Source organism: Mercenaria mercenaria, chromosome 6 (assembly GCF_021730395.1).
Source record: "Mercenaria mercenaria strain notata chromosome 6, MADL_Memer_1, whole genome shotgun sequence".
NCBI lineage: Eukaryota > Metazoa > Mollusca > Bivalvia > Venerida > Veneridae > Mercenaria > Mercenaria mercenaria.
Genome location: NC_069366.1, coordinates 19,143,401 through 19,162,060, shown reverse-complemented (window position 1 = coordinate 19,162,060; position 18,660 = coordinate 19,143,401). Strand labels below are relative to the sequence as shown.

The 18,660-nt window shown below is 37.1% G+C and overlaps 2 protein-coding genes across 2 annotated transcripts in view; both read right to left on the bottom strand.

The window, feature by feature from the left end:
• Positions 1–269: 269 nt before the first annotated feature.
• On the bottom strand, positions 270–11,063 carry LOC123549490 (sacsin-like). Its single transcript, XM_053545300.1, has 3 exons — positions 6,501–11,063; positions 1,280–1,399; positions 270–785 (listed from the first exon to the last, which is right to left on the bottom strand). The coding sequence occupies exons 1-3, from the start codon at positions 10,926–10,928 to the stop codon at positions 618–620; spliced, it is 4,716 nt and encodes a 1,571-aa protein (XP_053401275.1). The 5' UTR covers positions 10,929–11,063; the 3' UTR covers positions 270–617.
• Positions 10,928–18,660, bottom strand: part of LOC123550634 (sacsin-like) — a 31,564-nt gene continuing 23,831 nt past the window's right edge. The window contains exon 4 of the mRNA XM_053545299.1: positions 10,928–17,478. Coding sequence (XP_053401274.1) covers positions 11,075–17,478 — 6,404 coding nt within the window. The 3' untranslated portion in view covers positions 10,928–11,074. The remainder of the gene's footprint in view (positions 17,479–18,660) is intronic.

Genomic DNA, 18,660 nt, shown 5'->3' with positions numbered 1-18,660 from the left:
AACATTTTGTTTTTACCATTTGTTCTCATCATAAACATGTTAATTAAAACGCTGAAACATGAAAAAACATTTCTGTTTCGGCTGAATTATATACAAAAACAATTATGAAAAGAAATGAAATAATCTTTGAAATGAATTCTTTGAATGATTTAAAAACATATCAAACATCATGTTAACTGAAACGCTTATACACTCAACTATCTAACATGACTTCATATATTAAAATAAACATTTACAAGTTGAATAATGCGCAACAGTTTTTTTACTGCACTTTTTTATATGTGTATATAGATTGACTGCAAAACAAAAATAAAATACTGGCATTAGGGAAAACAGAGAATAAGTATTTCCTTCGAAGAAGGTAAAACCTCACAAGCATACATAAAGATATTTTTCTGATAAGCACTCACTTCGCAAATAAACGTCAAATGGACTCGTTCAAACTAACAACTTAAACTATGTATTATTACACAAGTTATATTAAACTAATGAGTTATAATCTTTTTTTCATTATCTTTTTAAATAGTTCGCCAATATGTAAAGTGATGTAATTACTGTTAATGTCACGTCACGATGTTCTTAGGCACTAATGTGCTTAAAACTGTTTTTCTTTAAGGCTAGTCGATGAAATCGGCCGCCAGGTCTAGTATGCGTTTCGTGATTTCAATCGCCTTTTCGGCCTTTGTACTATCAAATATTTCCGAAGGTATTTGAATACGTCCGACGACAGCGTCTGGGTACCGCATGCTCGAGTAATCTCCAGTTATCCCTTCTAAACTACTGACCTGAATAGGAAAAAGTCTATATTGTTAGCAAAATCCGTTTCCAATCGATAAAAGTCAAATTGCATTTTACTGTCAATATAAATATTTTCAATGACCAAACCTTGTATTGCCAAAGCAACCCATGCATTTGATAAAATGTTTTATCGTTTCTATAGAAACAGCAAATTTATTTAATCAGCTGAAATCTGAATATTGGAATAAAAAGATCAAAGAAACATTTATTTCAACAGGTATATAAGCTTACTTTACATAAACTGTATGTTTCAGTGTTGAAGAAGATATCTTTTCTGACACTGTCGACATATTTAAAATAGTAGCGTCATCTATAGCTGTAGAACACTTGTTTTAGGTAACATATCGAGGGCTCAACGCGAAACTAGTCTATCTGCTTCAATTTCTATATACACTAAGACTAGTTTCGCGTTGAGCCCACGATATATATACATGTTACACTTTCTTAAATAAAACATATCAATTTGTATATTTAAATATACCTCATTGTGCAAAGATCCATCATCCAGACCAATCGCGATCGCTGTAAGAGAGTGTTTTCGTCTGGTTGCCCTGTTTGCATTCTTTGCAAACCATGCTGCTTTCAACGCCTTCTCTGATGCCTATATATGATTAAATATATTATACAACAAATAATAAAACTATCGGAGTATAATGAAAGGACCAAATGAATGACGTATTACCATATAGTACAATGTTCCCTGCTGGAAGGTGACTATAATTATCTCACCTGCAGCATAAGCTAATGATGTTATATCTGTCAATGATGTATGATGTGTATTGTATACACAATATGTTATAACACAGACCGTTTGGATTAATTGCATATGTCTGTCATAACGAAGGAGAGTTAATCTTTATTCTAACACGACCAGCAAAAAACCTACATACATGTAGAGCAAAATCTATCTCGGGTTATTCTGCAATAAACCACTCGCGTGCAATGACGTCATCCGATCCAGGTGCGTAGCACGATCGTAAAAAGTAGTTACCAATTTTTCTAACACTGTTGATACTAGTATGTCGTGTTAGAATCGAAATAACAAGTTCCCACGTGTGATTTATCGTAGAATAACCCGAGTTTTTCGTTTTTATGCGAAACAATATATCACACAGGCCTACGGCCTTCGTGATATATTCTTACGCATAAGAACGAAAAACACGGGTTATTATTTCTAAAATAAAGTCTACACAAAAATCCTTACCAGCTAGAGATAGGTCAAAATACACCTACAAATTGGATGTAACATGCGTGTTATACAACAGAAATGTGGTCCTCTACGGCCAGTAATAAAAAGGTTACAATATAAGCTATTTATAGTAACAACAAAGGGAAGTAATTCTAAAACTAGGGACCTGGTTTTTTGACATCTGACACTCTGTCTCATGGTGATGAACATTTGTGCCAATTTACATCAAAATCTCTTCATGCATGAAGAGAAAATGCTCTGGACAAATTCATTCCGGTATCTGACTTTTGGCCTCTAAATGTGACATTGACCATAGATCTAGGGACCTGGTTCTTGCACACGACAGTCCGTCTCATGGTTGTGAACATTTGTGCTAGGATACATTAAAATCCCTCCATGCATGAAGAAGAAATGCTCTGGACAACGTATTGAACGTTGACCTCTGTGTGACCTTGACCTTACACCTAGGGACCTGGTTTTTGCACATGACACAAGAAGATATGCTCCGGACAAAGTTTGTCAGGCATTCCCATAATACGTACTGTCTTTCAGACGTGCGTATTAAAATCGACAGTTGTTGATTGATAAAACATCTATAAATATATATTCGAACATAAAACTGCTGTTATTGTCACTTTTCGGGGGGTGTTTTAACAGGAAAGAAAACGTGTGTTAACAGAGAGATTCTCGCTAGAATAGCTTAGCGCATGTTCTTTTCAAAATGTGAGAAATGATCATATTAAAGGAAAGTATCTTTTTATTTGGCTCACATGACACATGTCAGCTTATGTTAAAATATTTTACAGACAGGACAGGAGAAGATCAATGTTGATCTTAATCCTTCAAGAGTGACAATGACCTTTGAACTAGGGGTCTGTGTATTGAACATGACCAGGCGTCTCATGATGGGGGGAACATTTGTGCTAAGCAATATTAAAATCCCTTCATAAATACCTGGAAGGAAAAGACCATATTGATCTTTGACCGACAAGTGTGACATTGACATTTGAGCTAGGGACCTGTGTAGGGCACCTGGCAATTTGTCACTTTATTTCAAATATTTGTGCCCAAAACTCCTAAATTCCATTGATAGATGACAGAGTTACGGAATGGGCAGGAGAAAGAACATATTAACCTTTGACTACTTAACTTTGACCTCCAAAAGTGACCTTGCCCTTTGAGATATTATTACGCAAGATACATCGTCTCATTTCAGGGAACATTTGTGTCAAGTATTATCTAAATTCCTAAATTCCCTAAATGATTACAGTTATGAGCCGGGCAGGAATTGACCTATAGACCTTCGACTTCCGACTGTGACATTGACCTTTAAGCTAGGCAAATGGGTCTTGCGCTAGACACGTTGTCTTTTATGGAAAAATTTGTGTCAAGTAAAATTAAAATCCCATAACGGATGTCAGAGCTATTGACTGGACAAGATAAAGAACATATTGACCTTTGACATCAGTGTGACCTTGATCTTTGAGCTAGGGGTCTAGCCTTTGGGCATGACAGGTCATCTGTGTATAGAAAACATTTGTGCCGAATAGATTTTTTTGTTATCCCTAAATGAATGGCAAAGTTATGGACCAGACACAAAACAGTCTATGTTTATGAAAATGCTAACATTTAAATGCTAACATTTGACCCCCAAGTGTGACACTGACCTTTAAGCAATGATTCAGAAAATTATGCATGGCACATCGTATGCCGAGTAATATTAAAATCCCATAATGGCTGATGGAGTTATGGACCGGACTAGAAAACAAGAGTGGCAGACTGTCACAAAATACGCCCGTCATCGAACTTGACCTAATTCAAGAGCCCTAATCCAAATGTGCCTAGGACACTGGCCGAGACATTATGCCCGCAAGCATTGTCAGCAAGTTTGGTGAAGATCGGATGAAAACTGTTCAACTTAGAGAGCGGTTAAGGCTAAATTCGCAGATTTCGGGTCATTCAAGGGCCATAATCCAAGAGTGCCTGGGGCGATTTGACTGTTTATCGAACTTGGCCGAGATATTATGCCCATAAACATTATCTGCAAGTTTGTGGAAGATCGGATGAAAACTGTTTGACTTAGAGAGCGGACAAGGCTAAATTCGAAGTTTTTCGAGTAATTCAAGGGCCATAATCCATGAGTACCTGAGACGATTTAACAGGTATTCAAACATGGCTGAGATATTATGGCCACAAACATTGTCACCAAGTTTGGTGAAGATCGGATAAAAGCTGTATGACTTAGAGGGCGGACAAGGCTTAATTTGCAGATTTTGAGTGATTCAAGGGCCATAACCCAAGAATGCCTGAGGCGATTTTGCTGGTTATAAAACTTTTCCGAGATATTATGTCCACAAATATTGTCACCAAGTTTGGTGAAGACCGGCGTATAAATATCATATTGACCTGTGACCTCCAAGTGTGACCTTGACATTTTAGATAGGGGCTTGTGTATTGCCCATGGCAAATTGTCGCCCCTTAATGGATTAAATACTTCTGGACCGGACACGAAACATACTCTTCATGCCATGTTAATCTCTGACCGCCAATTCTGACCTTGACCTTAAGGTAAAAGTCTGAAAGTTGCGTATGTCACATCGCCTTATTGTAAGAGACATTTGTGCCAAGTAATATTAAAATCCCTTCTTGGATTGTTGAGTAGAGCGGACAGGGAAAAAGCCTTGTTGTTGATACTTGACCTCTATGTGTGATCTTGACCTTTGTGTTTGGCGTCCGGCGTCATCTCATTATGGGGAACATTTGTGCCAAGTAATATTAAAACTTCTTGATCAATGACAGAGTCATGGACCCGACACAATGGACGGACGGATAGAATGACGATGAACGGAAAACGCAATCCTAGTCTCCGGAACTTGTGTTCAACCAGTAGGGGACTAATAAAGGTAAACTACACCCAAATGTTTCATCTGAAAGTATGAACTGTTATTCATATTGTTGCTAAACATACACTTAACAGGTTTATGCGCATTACAGTACTTTGCGTCAGGTTTAAATAGTACATTCTAATCAGAGTATAAATAAAGCCACTAGCACTAGGCTTTTTAAAAATTAACTTGCTGCATTACATTAAGTTATGAGTGTAGCTCTATACACATTATTAAATATTCAGTAAAGTTAAATACAACTGATGAGGATTTTCTACATTTGAATGAATATCTCGAGACAAAATATTAAATATTTGAGCGAGGCATTGGATTTCTAAACAAACAAATATCTTCGCCGATCACTTTTCGGGGCTCATCTATTGCAAAAATGAAATTTATATAAATTATTTATACAGAAGACAATATAGTATATCGTTTGTTTTTATCATTAATTTTGCAGATTCTATTATATGTCATAAATTACCAAATATTTTGTTATCTACAGACACGACTTAAAGCATACAGTGACATTCTTGTTTAAGTTGTGAAGAAATACCCAAAATACCTCTCATAACAAAGAGTACTTTAGGGCATTTTCCTGAAATTAGATAAGTTGCAGACAAGAGCTTATTGCCATAAGTAATAAATGAGATACCAGCTTACATAAAAACTGAAATTGGGACGCGCGAATGAAGAAGTAGACACCGACAAACGGGAGAAGACGTTAGCTCTATACAATGCATTCCTTAAATATGCAAACTAAAATAAGCTCATGGATGAAATATACACTAATTTCAGTGTCGTTTTTTAATCAAAGGCTTTAGATGAAATGTCTCTTTTTAGAGTGAAATATCTCCCTTTCTCAATCTTTCTGTTTGTCTGTCTGTACATCTTTTTCAGTATGTACGTACGTCTGTTGGTTTATGTCCCTGTCTGTCTGTATGTCTCGCTTGTCGGTTTCGTTATATGTTTGTCTGTATATATGATTGTATTTTGCTCTGTCTGTCTCTCAGTCTCTGTGTATGTCCATCTATCAGTGTGCTGGTCTCTCTTCCTATCCGTCTATTTGTCCTTCTGAGCCTGTGTTTGTTTCCCCGTCTGCATGTATGTCTAACATATTTTCTGCCTGTGTTCCTTTATTCCTATATTTATGTATGTCCGTCTTTTTTGTCTTTCAGTCTATCTTTTTGTATATCTGTTTATCTGTATGTTTCTTTTTATCGATCATTCCTCTGTCTGTGTGTTAGTCTGTATATATGTATGACTCATTTTCTGTCCGTCTGGTTCTGTGTCTTTCTAGGCCTTTTTCAAGGTTTATCAAACTATGCGTCGTTTTTAAACAAAATGTGTTCAGTAAAAAGTACTTACAAGTTTTAAGACTGTTCCTGTCTCTTTTTCTAGGTCTGCCTGTCTCACTGGCCACCTGTCTGTCTCTATTTGTTTATTAATTTTGTTGGGTTTAACGTCGCACCACCTACACAATTTGTCTGTCTGTACGTTTCTTAAAATCCTCTGCAACACTTAATTTTCATTGGCACCTATATATTAAACTTTTGTAGTGAACTCAAATAAATTCATCAACTTTTGACTATCAAATATTAGGGAATGCACTTAACGCTATACCTTACCTGATGGCATTTATAGCACACCCAGTTAAAGCTTTGGTCTTGCGCTCCAGTAAAAACGTTACTCTCGGCAGCTTTAAAATCCTGTACTGCTTGACGGTGCCATCGTTTCGCTTCTCCAACATGTCGCACCACTGCCTCCTCTGCTTTATAATGTACGAAGTTTCCTGTTCGTGTTGACCTGTTGTAATCTTGTATGTTATCACGAAAACCAGCAGCAAGCCTACATCCTCTGTCGTAAACTGCAGCGGTGTCTGCCGATCCAAAAGGTGAACGGGACATATCTGGTGGCATTCTACCTGTATCATTGGTAATGACCTCGTCGATTAGTTCGTTGTGCTTTAACTTTATAACTACTTCGTGTATGTAGTTGAAAAGCCGCTGAGCATATTCCCGGTGATCTCTGTTTCTATCAGGATGCCACTGCGTCAATAAACGGCGAATAACTCTTTTCCGCTCCTTTTCATCCATTGTCCAGGCATCTGTAAGCATTTGTCGCACACGACGGAAGTTTTCATCTATAGGGACAGAACCTATTGGTTCAATGTCGTACACGACTAAGGCATTGACTTCCTCCGGCTGTTTGGATTTGAATCTGTATAAGCGGTATAATGGCACAATTATCAAACCTTCACTGCGCCCAACGTTCACATTGTATGTAACTCTAAGAACTGAGTCACCTTGAGTTCTCCTGTTTTCACTCACGATATGAGCATAAATATACAAAGGATCTATGGAATCGTCGGCATCCTCTACTTCAAGCGCAACGTACATGTAGTCATGTAGTTTAAATGGAGAAATGCTTTGTTCTAAGAAAGAATGAAACTTTTCTTCCACGTATGTTCCTGGCCTAGGAAACACCGACACATTCCATGTAGAAGGAAGGTCGTAAGCATCTATTGGTATTTTATCAAGTTTCCGCTTGATATTTGATGGCTGTTCGAGCAACTGAAGACTTGATGAAAGACATTGATACATCTCCTTTCCAAGTATACCATCTGTACACAAGTCTATTAGTTTTAAAAGCCCGTGTTTTTCGTCTAACAAAGTAGACAAAAGTTCATCATCAGCATTTATTTGAAAATAAAGTTCATGCTCTTTGATTTCGTCACCTTCTGCATTCTTTTTTATTTCAGATTTAATGAAGCAAGATGCATTTGCATCAGTACCATCAACTTTGTTTCCTTTATATGTTAGGAATGTTTTTAGTCCTGTAACTTTTGTAATTCGTATATTTGTAAGACGAGACATTAAGGTATGTGCAAAGTTTTGTTGGAAAGTGGCTTTGTTGATTTTCATTTGATGTTTTACTAAGCGCAAAACTGCTTCTACAAACTGTGGAGTTCTTAAAAGACTTTCTATTCGCTGTGCCTCCATGCATTCTTCATGAACAACATTGTCAGCAGAAATTTGTTCAGTAACAACTTCTGTCAGTATATCTGGTCTTAGGTTTTCAGGCCATCTAAGGACAGGCTCTACCGGGTCATGTACACAAAGTATTTCCATTTCTCTGAATCCTACGAAGAAATGTATAGGTACTTTTCCTTCAAGACGTTCTTCTATAGTATCGTTGTTTGAAACGGTCAAATCTTTTGAGGAAATAAGGACATTATTCCTATCTGGGATGAAAATGTGTTTCACATTCCCGAACGGTTCGCGTTCTTTATCGAGAAGTTTGACAATATTTTCAAGGGATTTCTTCATACACATTAGTTTATTTGGAGGAACAGGTCCATCTTTAAACTGGTCCTTGATTTTCTCTAAGACCAAACAGTAATCGGAACACATAGGAATTTTGTGTGAACCTAACATGTGAAAAAAATCTTCGTATGGACCAAAACAGTTTGGAAGCTTGTACAAATATGGTCTGACCTCTTCATCTGCTGTAAGATTGATAACAATTTGTTTGACAGGTAACATCCTTTCATCCTCTGGATGGAAAACGATAGGAGTAACTTGGATTTTCTGCTGCACTTTCGGATCATACTGTTTATGCAGAACTGCATATAGCTTTTCCATCTGATATTTAACAAAGTTAGAGCAGACTCTTGGCTTCTCCTTCTCTAGTTCTACTTTAAAAACTTCCGTGACGTTCTGACAGTGCTGAACAACACGATTAATAGGCGGATATTCATGAATGCCAAGACCTTTCAGCATTTTCATTGATGGAGGAACACTGGAAAGCAGACTGAGACTTGACCAGCAGTAGTCAGCATGTTCGCAAGATACCGTGTCGGAAAAACAAATGAGTAATTCTCCATTACCCGGCTGTTTTGCTATCATACTTCTTTGCAAATCAACTTTGAAAGGTACAATAAATCGTATTTCTTTTATTCTTTCAAGAGTGTCCGTCCAGTTTCTAGAAAAAAGACAATCGACCAATGCACTGGATTGTTCTTTCGTTACATCGTTAATTGGGCTATTAATTTTTGCCTCTAGACTGTGTGCAAAATCAATCAGCATTTCATCACTTGGTTCCATTACAAGTCCTAATTTCTCCATAAAGTCAAGCCATGAATCGTCTTGGTATTCATGGGGGAGAAAGCAATCGTCATGAAGCATACAAGAGAAAACAGGATTGTTTTGGTCGTAAAGCTCATTTACCTTTTTATCTACGCCAGATACTCTAACAAAGGATAAGGCTTTCAGTTGGTTTACAAGATGGCATTGTTTCGTATCAAAAGCCTGGTTGAAGGATGTTTTTAAAATCGTATTCTTAATATATTCAATGTGGGTTTTCCACGTATTTCGCGGAAAGTGATTAAAGTTTGGTATAATTTTCTCTGTATATACTTCTAGTTCTGTTTTTCTTGGAAGATGTAAAAACTGATATAAATTGATTAGTTTCTCTGTGTCCTTTAGAAGTACAATACGGGTTGACTGGGCCCAGACATCTATCCCATCGTAAGGTATACCATACGGCATCACAGCCACGTCACTATACCCTTCGATACTAACTACTTCCCTCTGATGAGAAACATAGAGTGGCAGGTTTCTAAACATGTTTCGCAACGTATTTTCATTCATATGTTTCTTCATATGATTTATTCTATCGTCAAAAAAACTCAGTACTGAAATACCTTCATCACAATTCAATGCGCTTGCCTGAATTCTTGCTTTATAATAAAGCAAGCATTCTAGTAACTTTACTGGACGATCAGTTGAAGGCAGCATTTTTTGTAAAGGATAAATTATCTGCTTTCCAATATCGGAAAACGCGAGAACATCGAGCTGAGGAATATTAAACTTTTCTACGACTTTTAACAAATCATCGTTTCCGAAACCTCTGTAGAATAGATGGTTTGTTTTGCAAACGGGCACAAGTTCAAACTTTTTTTCAGACCCAAAGCCGTAGCAAGAAGGCACCAAAGACCAGTTGCTCAATTTCTCGACGTTGGCTTGGAACAGCTTGTGATTCACTATTGCTTCATTACAATATTCTACCATTTCCAATGATCTTCTGTACATAAACAGAAATATTCTTTCCAGGATTCCTGGTTTCAAAGGAACACCTAATTCTTTATTCCACAACAAGTGATGTCCAGTCTCAAAGACTGAGGGATCAAATGTTTCAGCTATGTTTGAAACAAAATCTGTTACTTCGAAGTTTTTTATCACTCCTGCTTCATAGTACTCTTTCCGATCCACCAAAAGTAATATCTGAGAATTTACAAACTGATCAGCTGATCCACTTAAAACATCACACATATCAGAACAAAACTTTGGCATATTTCTGGTGTATATTTGTAATAAACCACTATTTGTTAAACATAGTGGTAAACCTTCTACTTTCTCTTTAAATGAGTGGGATTTTATAACATATCTTAACATGCTTTGCAAAGCCATCAAACTAGAAATCGTTGTTTCTGACAGTAACGCATTTGTTTTCCCCAGATGACAAGTGCTCTCGTTTTCATCTTCAAAAGTTTTTAAAAATGATATGACATATTCAGGTGAACATGCCGGGATATATTTAATGCCAGACTTGCTCAGTGCATGACTCACCCACAGAGGTGTTTCAATAACTTTCATTCCCATTTTCTTTAGTGTGATTTCAACAGATTGTGCATCTGATTTAGAAAATGGTTTCCCCTCAGCATATTGTGAAGCTACATATTTCGATATGACATTGAACGTACCACTGAATTCGTTTTCTGATCTAGAAAGTGATACCCAATGCAATTGTAGTTCTTGTACGTCCTCAGTTGATCGGTCGGTGTCAATATGTGATGTTGTTGCACGTATAACCGGAAATATTTCAATTTCTTCTTCGGTAACTATTCGGTAAAAATTACTCACAAGAGATTTCCAATACAAGTCTGTTGCCTTTTCCCAATGTGGGAATAACTCATGATACTTTTCAAAAGCTATTAATTTGACTTTTTTGTCCAGCATTCCAGCCAATTGCTTGCAAACAAATTCATTTTTCATATACTGAACAGCTGATATGCATGCTCTACTCAGTAATTCCGCAATAACAAAATCGTTCCACGATTTTCGTATTCCTTCATTCCATAGCTTTGTCCTGGCCTTATCTAGGGCAAAATGACCATTTACATGAAAAGGTAATCCAGTTGTCACAGGAAGTGGGAGAAAGCAGAACGCTTTTCTTGAACAATTACTCGCATCATGTTTTCTTTGATTTTCAAGTCTTCTGCCCAAACAGTCCTCTCTTTAGGCCAAAGGAAAGCTACAGATGATATTGGTGTGAGACCAATGTCTTTTTCTTTAAGAGCAGATATAATATCAGGGTATTTGTCTGTATGCTCAATTCCAAACCTATTTACGACCAACCAACGTTCACTTCTGTCCTTGTTATCTTCGATATAGACTGTATATGATACTTCTATTGGTTGCATAAGAAGGTTTTGATGTTGGGAATCAATGTTTGCTTTAACCACTTCTTTAATTCTAGAAAAGTACCTCTTACGTGTGAGAGCATCTTCGTCGGAAAATTTTGTTTCTACAGAGAATTCTTCAATTAACTCGCCATCTTTACTATTCAAAATCTTAATGCATTTGATGCTTTTTAAAAATAGTAAACTTTCAAACATATCATTCTTAAAAGCTTCAATTAATCGATCCATTCTTTCTATTGAAACAACGTTGCTACTAATATCTGACTTCGACTGCCTCAGAGGAAGTCTAAAAATAGTACCTTGTCCAGACTTCTCAATGCTCGATATAACAGGATATCCCAGTAACATATCGGGGAACGATTCTGCCATTAGTTCAACGTCACATTTTATGCCTGGATTGTCATTCGTAGCATGACCTTTCAAGTACGCCATCAAGGGATCAAAGATACACATTTGACCACCGTTTCCTAGTCCTGGGCCTTTAGTGAGGAATGAAGGAACGTCTGTCAGATGGTACACGGCGTTAAATCCAATACCATATTGACCAGTTTTCGATGGATCTTCACGCTTACTCCCAACACCAAGACTCCTTATGCCACGAAAGTCGTCTTCAGTGAAATAGCTATCGTTAAATATACATAAGGATGGTCCTTGCAGTCCTTCATCTCCAAATATCCTCTCTGTAGAATGACTAATGTAGTTCTTGATAAAATATATTTCTGTTGCACCTGCATCATCTGCATTCTGAATCAATTCTTTCATGATACTTGAATCACATGGATAATCCTCTAGTATACCAGTCAGCCTTGTAACTAAACTCTCGTTCTGCCCAAATGGCTCGAAGAATCCACTTGAAAAGAATTCTACTATTTTCCGTTGTTTCGACTTGACACCCAATTCTCTACCTGTATCTGGCGGAATGTTTCCGTGTAAAATATGTAGATTCGCAGACGATGTGTAAAATGGATCTTCTATTACCAGTTCGCTCGTTGGTCTTAGAATCCCATTCAAATCGGGGGCAATAATACTTCCTTCATTGCCTTTCAGATCTTCATAATGAACATTTTCCCTTTTCATACTTTCACATAAGTTTAGTAGCAAACATGTGACCATGTCTATATCGGTGCAAACTCGTTGAAACCACGTTCTGTATAATTGCTTTAATATAGAAATAAGGTAGTCAACTGAAAAATGGTCTTTCACCCCAAGTGCTTTATAAACCTTTCTTCTCTTGCAGTTTAATTCTCTTAAGCAATACAGTTCTGGGGGACACTCTGTTTTAACGTTAAATGCTACTTTGCATGGCATGACAAGTTCCTTTCCAATGATTATAAGTGGTTTCTCTCTTGCGTTAAGAAAACATTTCATGCTTGAAATTTCTTCTTCAGATTTATCTCCAGTTAGCTGCCCAAGCCATTCATACACTGATTTAGATATTGTCTCCATATTGCTAAACTGCTGCTCTGAACTAATATACTGATCAGACAATAGTGTCAGCTGCTGCAGAAGTAGCTCTACCGTTAGCTCGCTCTGTATACCTAGTACAATAAATAAGCGTTCAGGTATGGAATATTTCTTTTTCAAATATCGTTCATCTACAATGCTACTTACACTGCCAATGCAGTTGTAAAATGATTCCCTAAACAAGTTAATTGGTTTTTCAAATCTGACACAAGTTTGCACGTCATTCAGATGATTTCCACAGTTAGCGGTTGATGTATAATCATCTAAACTGTTTCCTTTCCATGTAAATTTCCAGTGGCTAGGAGATGGTAAAACGGGCAACAACAGTGTATGTTTTAACATGTTAATTACGTCAGTATCTTTTTCTAAATATTCTATTACTTCCCATTTTCCTAAGTATTTGAGAATTCTAACACACCTTTCTCGGGCACAGCTCCCGCATACCGTACATAACTCCTCTATGGATTTGCATCGTTGTAATAACAAGTCGTTTGGAAGATATTTGTCGTTCATACCAAGCTTGATGAGTTGTAAAATCACTTTGCTCTCACAAAATCCATCTGCTTTTAATGGAAATTTTCCGTCAACCACATCAAACATATCGGATATGTCTGACCCTGGATTGATTAGTTCATTTGGTCTGCACAGAACATTGTTTGGCTCAGAAGGTATACATTTCGTTTTCTGTAACATTGTGAATACCTGTTTACTCTCCATGTTTAATGCGTATAGTATCAGTTTGTTCCTTTTGTCCGACTTGTGTTGCCAAAACGCACAGTCTAATCTTGTCAAGAAATGTAAAATCAGTTCTTCTTCTTTTATCATCGCCTCTGAAACAATTGATTTGCTGTCACATTTACAATCTTGCAATGCTGTTAAGACATGGTGAGGTATTTCAATAATATTTTTACCTGGTCTGACTGTCACTGATGACACAAATTTAAAAGCTATATCTCCAATACTATCATTACATCGAATAGCTGGGTCTAAAAAGACAATTTCATCCAACGAAAGCCAGTCTTGTGCTCCTCGAAATAATTTTTGTTTATCCAAAATGAGGGTTTTGTAAAAGCTCCTTCTGAATACCTGTACATCATCGGATCCACCAAGAGGCCAAAGCGAATGGTAGGTATAACTGTCTGAACATCTTGCTGACAGGAACACCAAGAGCTCTACGTAACTTTGAACTAAGGAATCTTCCATTAACGACTGATTCCACATATAATTATCCCCTTTCTTTTTATCATCTTCTGTTAAACATGAAAGGCCTCTCCTATCTGAAGTCACACTGAAACAACCATTTACATGTACTGGTAAACCTGTTGTGATTGGAAGTGGTAGGAAACAAAACAAATGTCCTTTGTTGTAAAAGCCAATCGGAACATCATCTAGCATCAGAGGTATTGTGTCGTCTTTATTTCTCATTGGTACGGCAACAGCAGACAGTGGCACTGCTCCCTTTTCCGATATTCTTTTTGAAAGCATGAGAGATTCATTTTTCCCTAGAGCCCATGATACTATCCACTTTGTTTCAACTGAATTTGACACTTCAGAACTAGATTTCAGGAATGAGTTTTCAAAATGTTTTTGACTTATTTCAACATGCTGGATTTCAGTAAAACCCATGTTATTTTTAAGAATAGCAGGAATACGTTTTAAGATGCTCTGTGCATCTCTAATATTTTCATCGTGGGAGTAATGTTCAAGCTTTTTGTCAATGCTGAAGAGAAGCTTTGCCCGAGAAGGATCTGTTTCATCTTCCGGAAGGTAATAAATCTGTAAAGTCTTCACATTTTGTGTGAATAAAAGTATATTTCCGGCATTCTCTACAAATTTTCTTAAGAGAGACGACACTTCCTCTTTTGAGTATGCTTCGTCACAAATTTTGCTTTTTGCTGCTTGGTTTTCTGTTCGCAATGGCAGCCTAAACAAAGTACCACCAAAGTCGGTGAAATTCGCGTCCAGTAAATTACAACCAAAAACAGCATTGTAAGGTTTAAACTGGTCTACATTCCGTCGTATTAAATTTCGTTTGGATAATCTGACCCGCAATCCTGTTCCACGTGTCTGTCTTGCCTCCTCTAAATACGTCTCATGAGGGTCGAATATGACCATGTCTTTTCCAGAGATGAAACTAGGAACATCTGTAAGGTTGTAGACTGAACAAAATCCCAATCCAAATTTTCCAATCTTGTCCTGAAAATCAGCTTTAGTCGCACCGTTCAATTTTGTAATGTTCTCTAGGTCCTTTTCTGTAAATTGAGAATCATTATACACCCAAAGGGCGGGACCTTGGCATTCTCTTAGATCTGAACTAAACAGTTTTTCCTTCCTTTTGGCGTCATTATTGTGTCTTTCGTCGTACAGAAATTTTACGACAGTTGCACCTGCATCATCCGCATTTTGAACGACTTCTTTTGGAACGGATAATCCATCTTTGTATCCGTCTCTTAGCAACGTATTAATTCTAGTTGTAAGTGACTCATGTTGTCCCCATTCTTCAAAGTTGAACTCTTCAGTCGCCCCTAAAATTGTTTTCCTCTTCACAGACTTAACTCCAAGATCTTTCGCAACAGATACTGGTACGACTTCATTGACAATATAAAACATTTTCTGTTCCTCTTGATCAAGTTCATCCTGATCATCATCAAATATACAGCCCGAAATATATTGTAAAGAAAGTGTCTCTGACGACTGACTTTCCACTAACATGAGCAGTTCTGAATCATCAATATCAAGATTTCCATCTCTCCGTCTTGATGCAAGTACTTTTAAAATTTCAAGTACAATATCTGAGTCTCTCGACAGAGAAGATTTGATTGATCCAGTAGAAGATTCATACTTCAACTTAATGTTTTGCAAAACACTTAATAAAATATCATTGTTTTCTTCAGGATTACATCCTAAATGCAGAAACAAATCATCCATATCCCGTATCTCTTCGGGTAAATTACAGTAGTATGGCTTCAGATCCAAATCTTGTTCTTGTTTTTTAATGATGACTTTCCTGGGTAATTCAAAGCCAAAACCAGTCCATACCACTGCACTGTTTTCCAGTGTACTCCGATATTTTGAAACTTCATCTCTAAATTGATTCAGGTGTTTGTATATTCTTTGGATTGCACGCATATAATCTGGTTTGTTTTGGACATGGTAATGTTGACGAATAAAGGACAGCTGTTGCAATACAATATCCATCTTTGGAGCAACATTCCACTTGAAGATTTGAACTATTTTGTCGGAAGTACAGTCAACCACTGGTACTGTAGCTCCCGCTAAAAGACTCCATTCTACAAATTTCGCTTCTTCCGGCTTGCAAATTTTCACTCTCTCTGAAAACCACGGTAAACCTGCAGGGTAATCTACAGGTGAATTCTGCATGACTGGAATACAGGAAACTGACTTTAAAGCATTGCCCAAAGTAGTTGTTCCGTAGCAAAAGCTGTCTAACAAGTCAGGGTGGTGAACTACAATTTCCAGAAATTCGACAGCCTTCCTTGTCAAATCATAGGATTTTGCATCATCTTTGGACCAACTATTAAGTGTATTTGCAACTTGTACCATAACAAAAGCATCTATTTTGTCTTTTCCTTTGATCCCAAGCCTTCTTAATGTCCGAATTTCGCCGTTGCTGTATTCACTTGGGTTTTCCGGAAACAGCGATTCTCCAATTAGTAATCTTTGTAGTGATGAGCTGGAGGGATCAAACAGATCCGAAGGTTTGTGAAGTTCCGTCCCTACTTTTAGAAAAGGTAATTGTGCAGCATTGTCACATATGGCGGTATTAGCTTCGAATAAATTGAAGTTTTCCATAAAATATTTTACGAAAATTGAGATCTGACCATGCTTTTTATGCAACAATAAGTTGTGTATGGTACTCAGAACTAGGGATTCTGTCGAAATATCCTCCGCTTCCAGATGCTTTATTATGTTATCTTCAGAACTGCTCAGCTTTATGCATTTGAATGGCAATTCAACACCGGCAGGGAAGTTTACATGCTCATGTATATATCGAGGTACATCGGCTACAGCCGTATATTGACCTTTGTCGTCTATGGTATGCACGGCTCTAAACAATTTCAGCTTTCGAAGGAATTTCACTAGATCTTTGTCTATGTAAGCGATGGTAGATGCAAAATGGGTCAGTGCTTCCCTTATTTGGCTGTTAACTAGGCTTACTATATTAAACTCTGATACAGCAATATCTCCCATCTTTTTGTACACTGCACCCAACAGGGAAGCAATGCTTTCTTTTGTCGGACGATAAACAAATTCTTGTATTGGTTCAAAACGGATCCACTCTGGAAGGCTTGGCAACACCTTTACTTTCATCGCAAGTAGACAGTTACATAATCCGTCTACAAGGACAGAGTCTTCTGATTCCTTTATAATAATGAACTCTGAAAGTCTCACCATATCTATAATATGTGGGTCACTCCAGCTTCCTTGCATCAATATTGGAACTAGAGGAATATCTTTAATAGACTTTACCATATTTTTGTCTATGAGCACATTCCAAACGTTTTCTAACCATTTACCTGTCAGACTTGAATTCCTGGTCAAACGAACATTCGTTTCGGATCCTACGTGGATAGCTAGTGTTTGCTTCAGCAAAGTCTTTATACACTCAACATCCAATCTCTGTATCTGGTATGTTTCTGGAAAAAATATTTTGTATATTATAATATTATAGCTTTTAAACACAATTGTGACGTTACTTAAACAAAAGTCCTTTGACAAAAGAACAGGTATATGGACTGAACAAAAATCGTAAATATTCATTTCATCAATAAATGATTTAATGCTACATCTCCTTATTATGTTCAAACTTGTAGCAAGTTATCTGAACATCCATCTACTTATAAAAAGCTACAGGTTAGAGGACAAACAGCGGCTCTACAAAGCAGGGCAATTTACCCCGAAGGATTATATCAGAGTGCATATTATCTCATCACCACCTACCCACATCCCAAGTTTAAGGACAAAACCGTAAATGAGTAAGTAGTTATGCTCAAGACACTTATTATGACGGACAGATTGGACCTCTGAGCTCAATTTGTGACATTGACCTTTGACTTACAGAGCTGGTTCAAGCGCTCTGCATACCGTCTCGTCGCTATCTACCTGTATACCCTGGACACGATTTAAGCGGAAGGACAGACGGAATAAAATTTAATAATACGTAACGGGCATATAAAATGACATAGCATCTTTCACCTCTAAGTCTTAGAGGTAGTGTTCTAAGTCTAGATTTGACACATCGTCTAATCATATTAACTGTTTGTGCAAAATTATTTGAATATCCATCTTTATATACAAAACAAAAGTACTAAAGTTATTGACTGGACAAGAAAAATGAAATAATAGCCTTTAAGTGTGACCTTGACCTTAAAGCCTGGATTATAGTTCTTGATTGCAAAATACTGTTATAGTTAACATTTACTTTAATTTCAATCGAACTATACAAAAGTAATTTACTAAACAAGTAAAAAATATTTTTAAAAATTTAACCTGAAAGTGAAACCTTGACCTTATATGTATGGGTATGGAACGCGTCACGCTGTCCTGTTACGTTAAATGTTTGTGCCAAAGGATTTAAATACCAATCATAACATGCATAAAAATGTTATAAAGCGGTCAGGAAATCTGATATTAAATCATTATCCCCTAAGTGTTACCCTAAACTACGGTTCTGTAGTCTTCAACGCGACATGTTGATTTGTTAAACCCCTGTCACACATTGGCGTATCAGGCTTGCGTATGTACGGCGTATCAGGAGTTGTCCCTGCGTACCCATGACCTTCATTTCTTAACGAAAGCGTATCAAGAATGTATGAATC

Bases quoted from the DNA above. Each gene is read 5' to 3' on its own strand.
- LOC123549490 (XM_053545300.1), bottom strand. From the start codon at position 10,928: ATGAAAAATGAATTTGTTTGCAAGCAATTGGCTGGAATGCTGGACAAA. The intron at 1,400-6,500 runs GTAAGGTATAGC...AATCATATATAG, and splicing joins TGTGCTATAAATGCCATCAG to GCATCAGAGAAGGCGTTGAA. The intron at 786-1,279 runs GTATATTTAAAT...TTTCCTATTCAG, and splicing joins ATGGATCTTTGCACAATGAG to GTCAGTAGTTTAGAAGGGAT.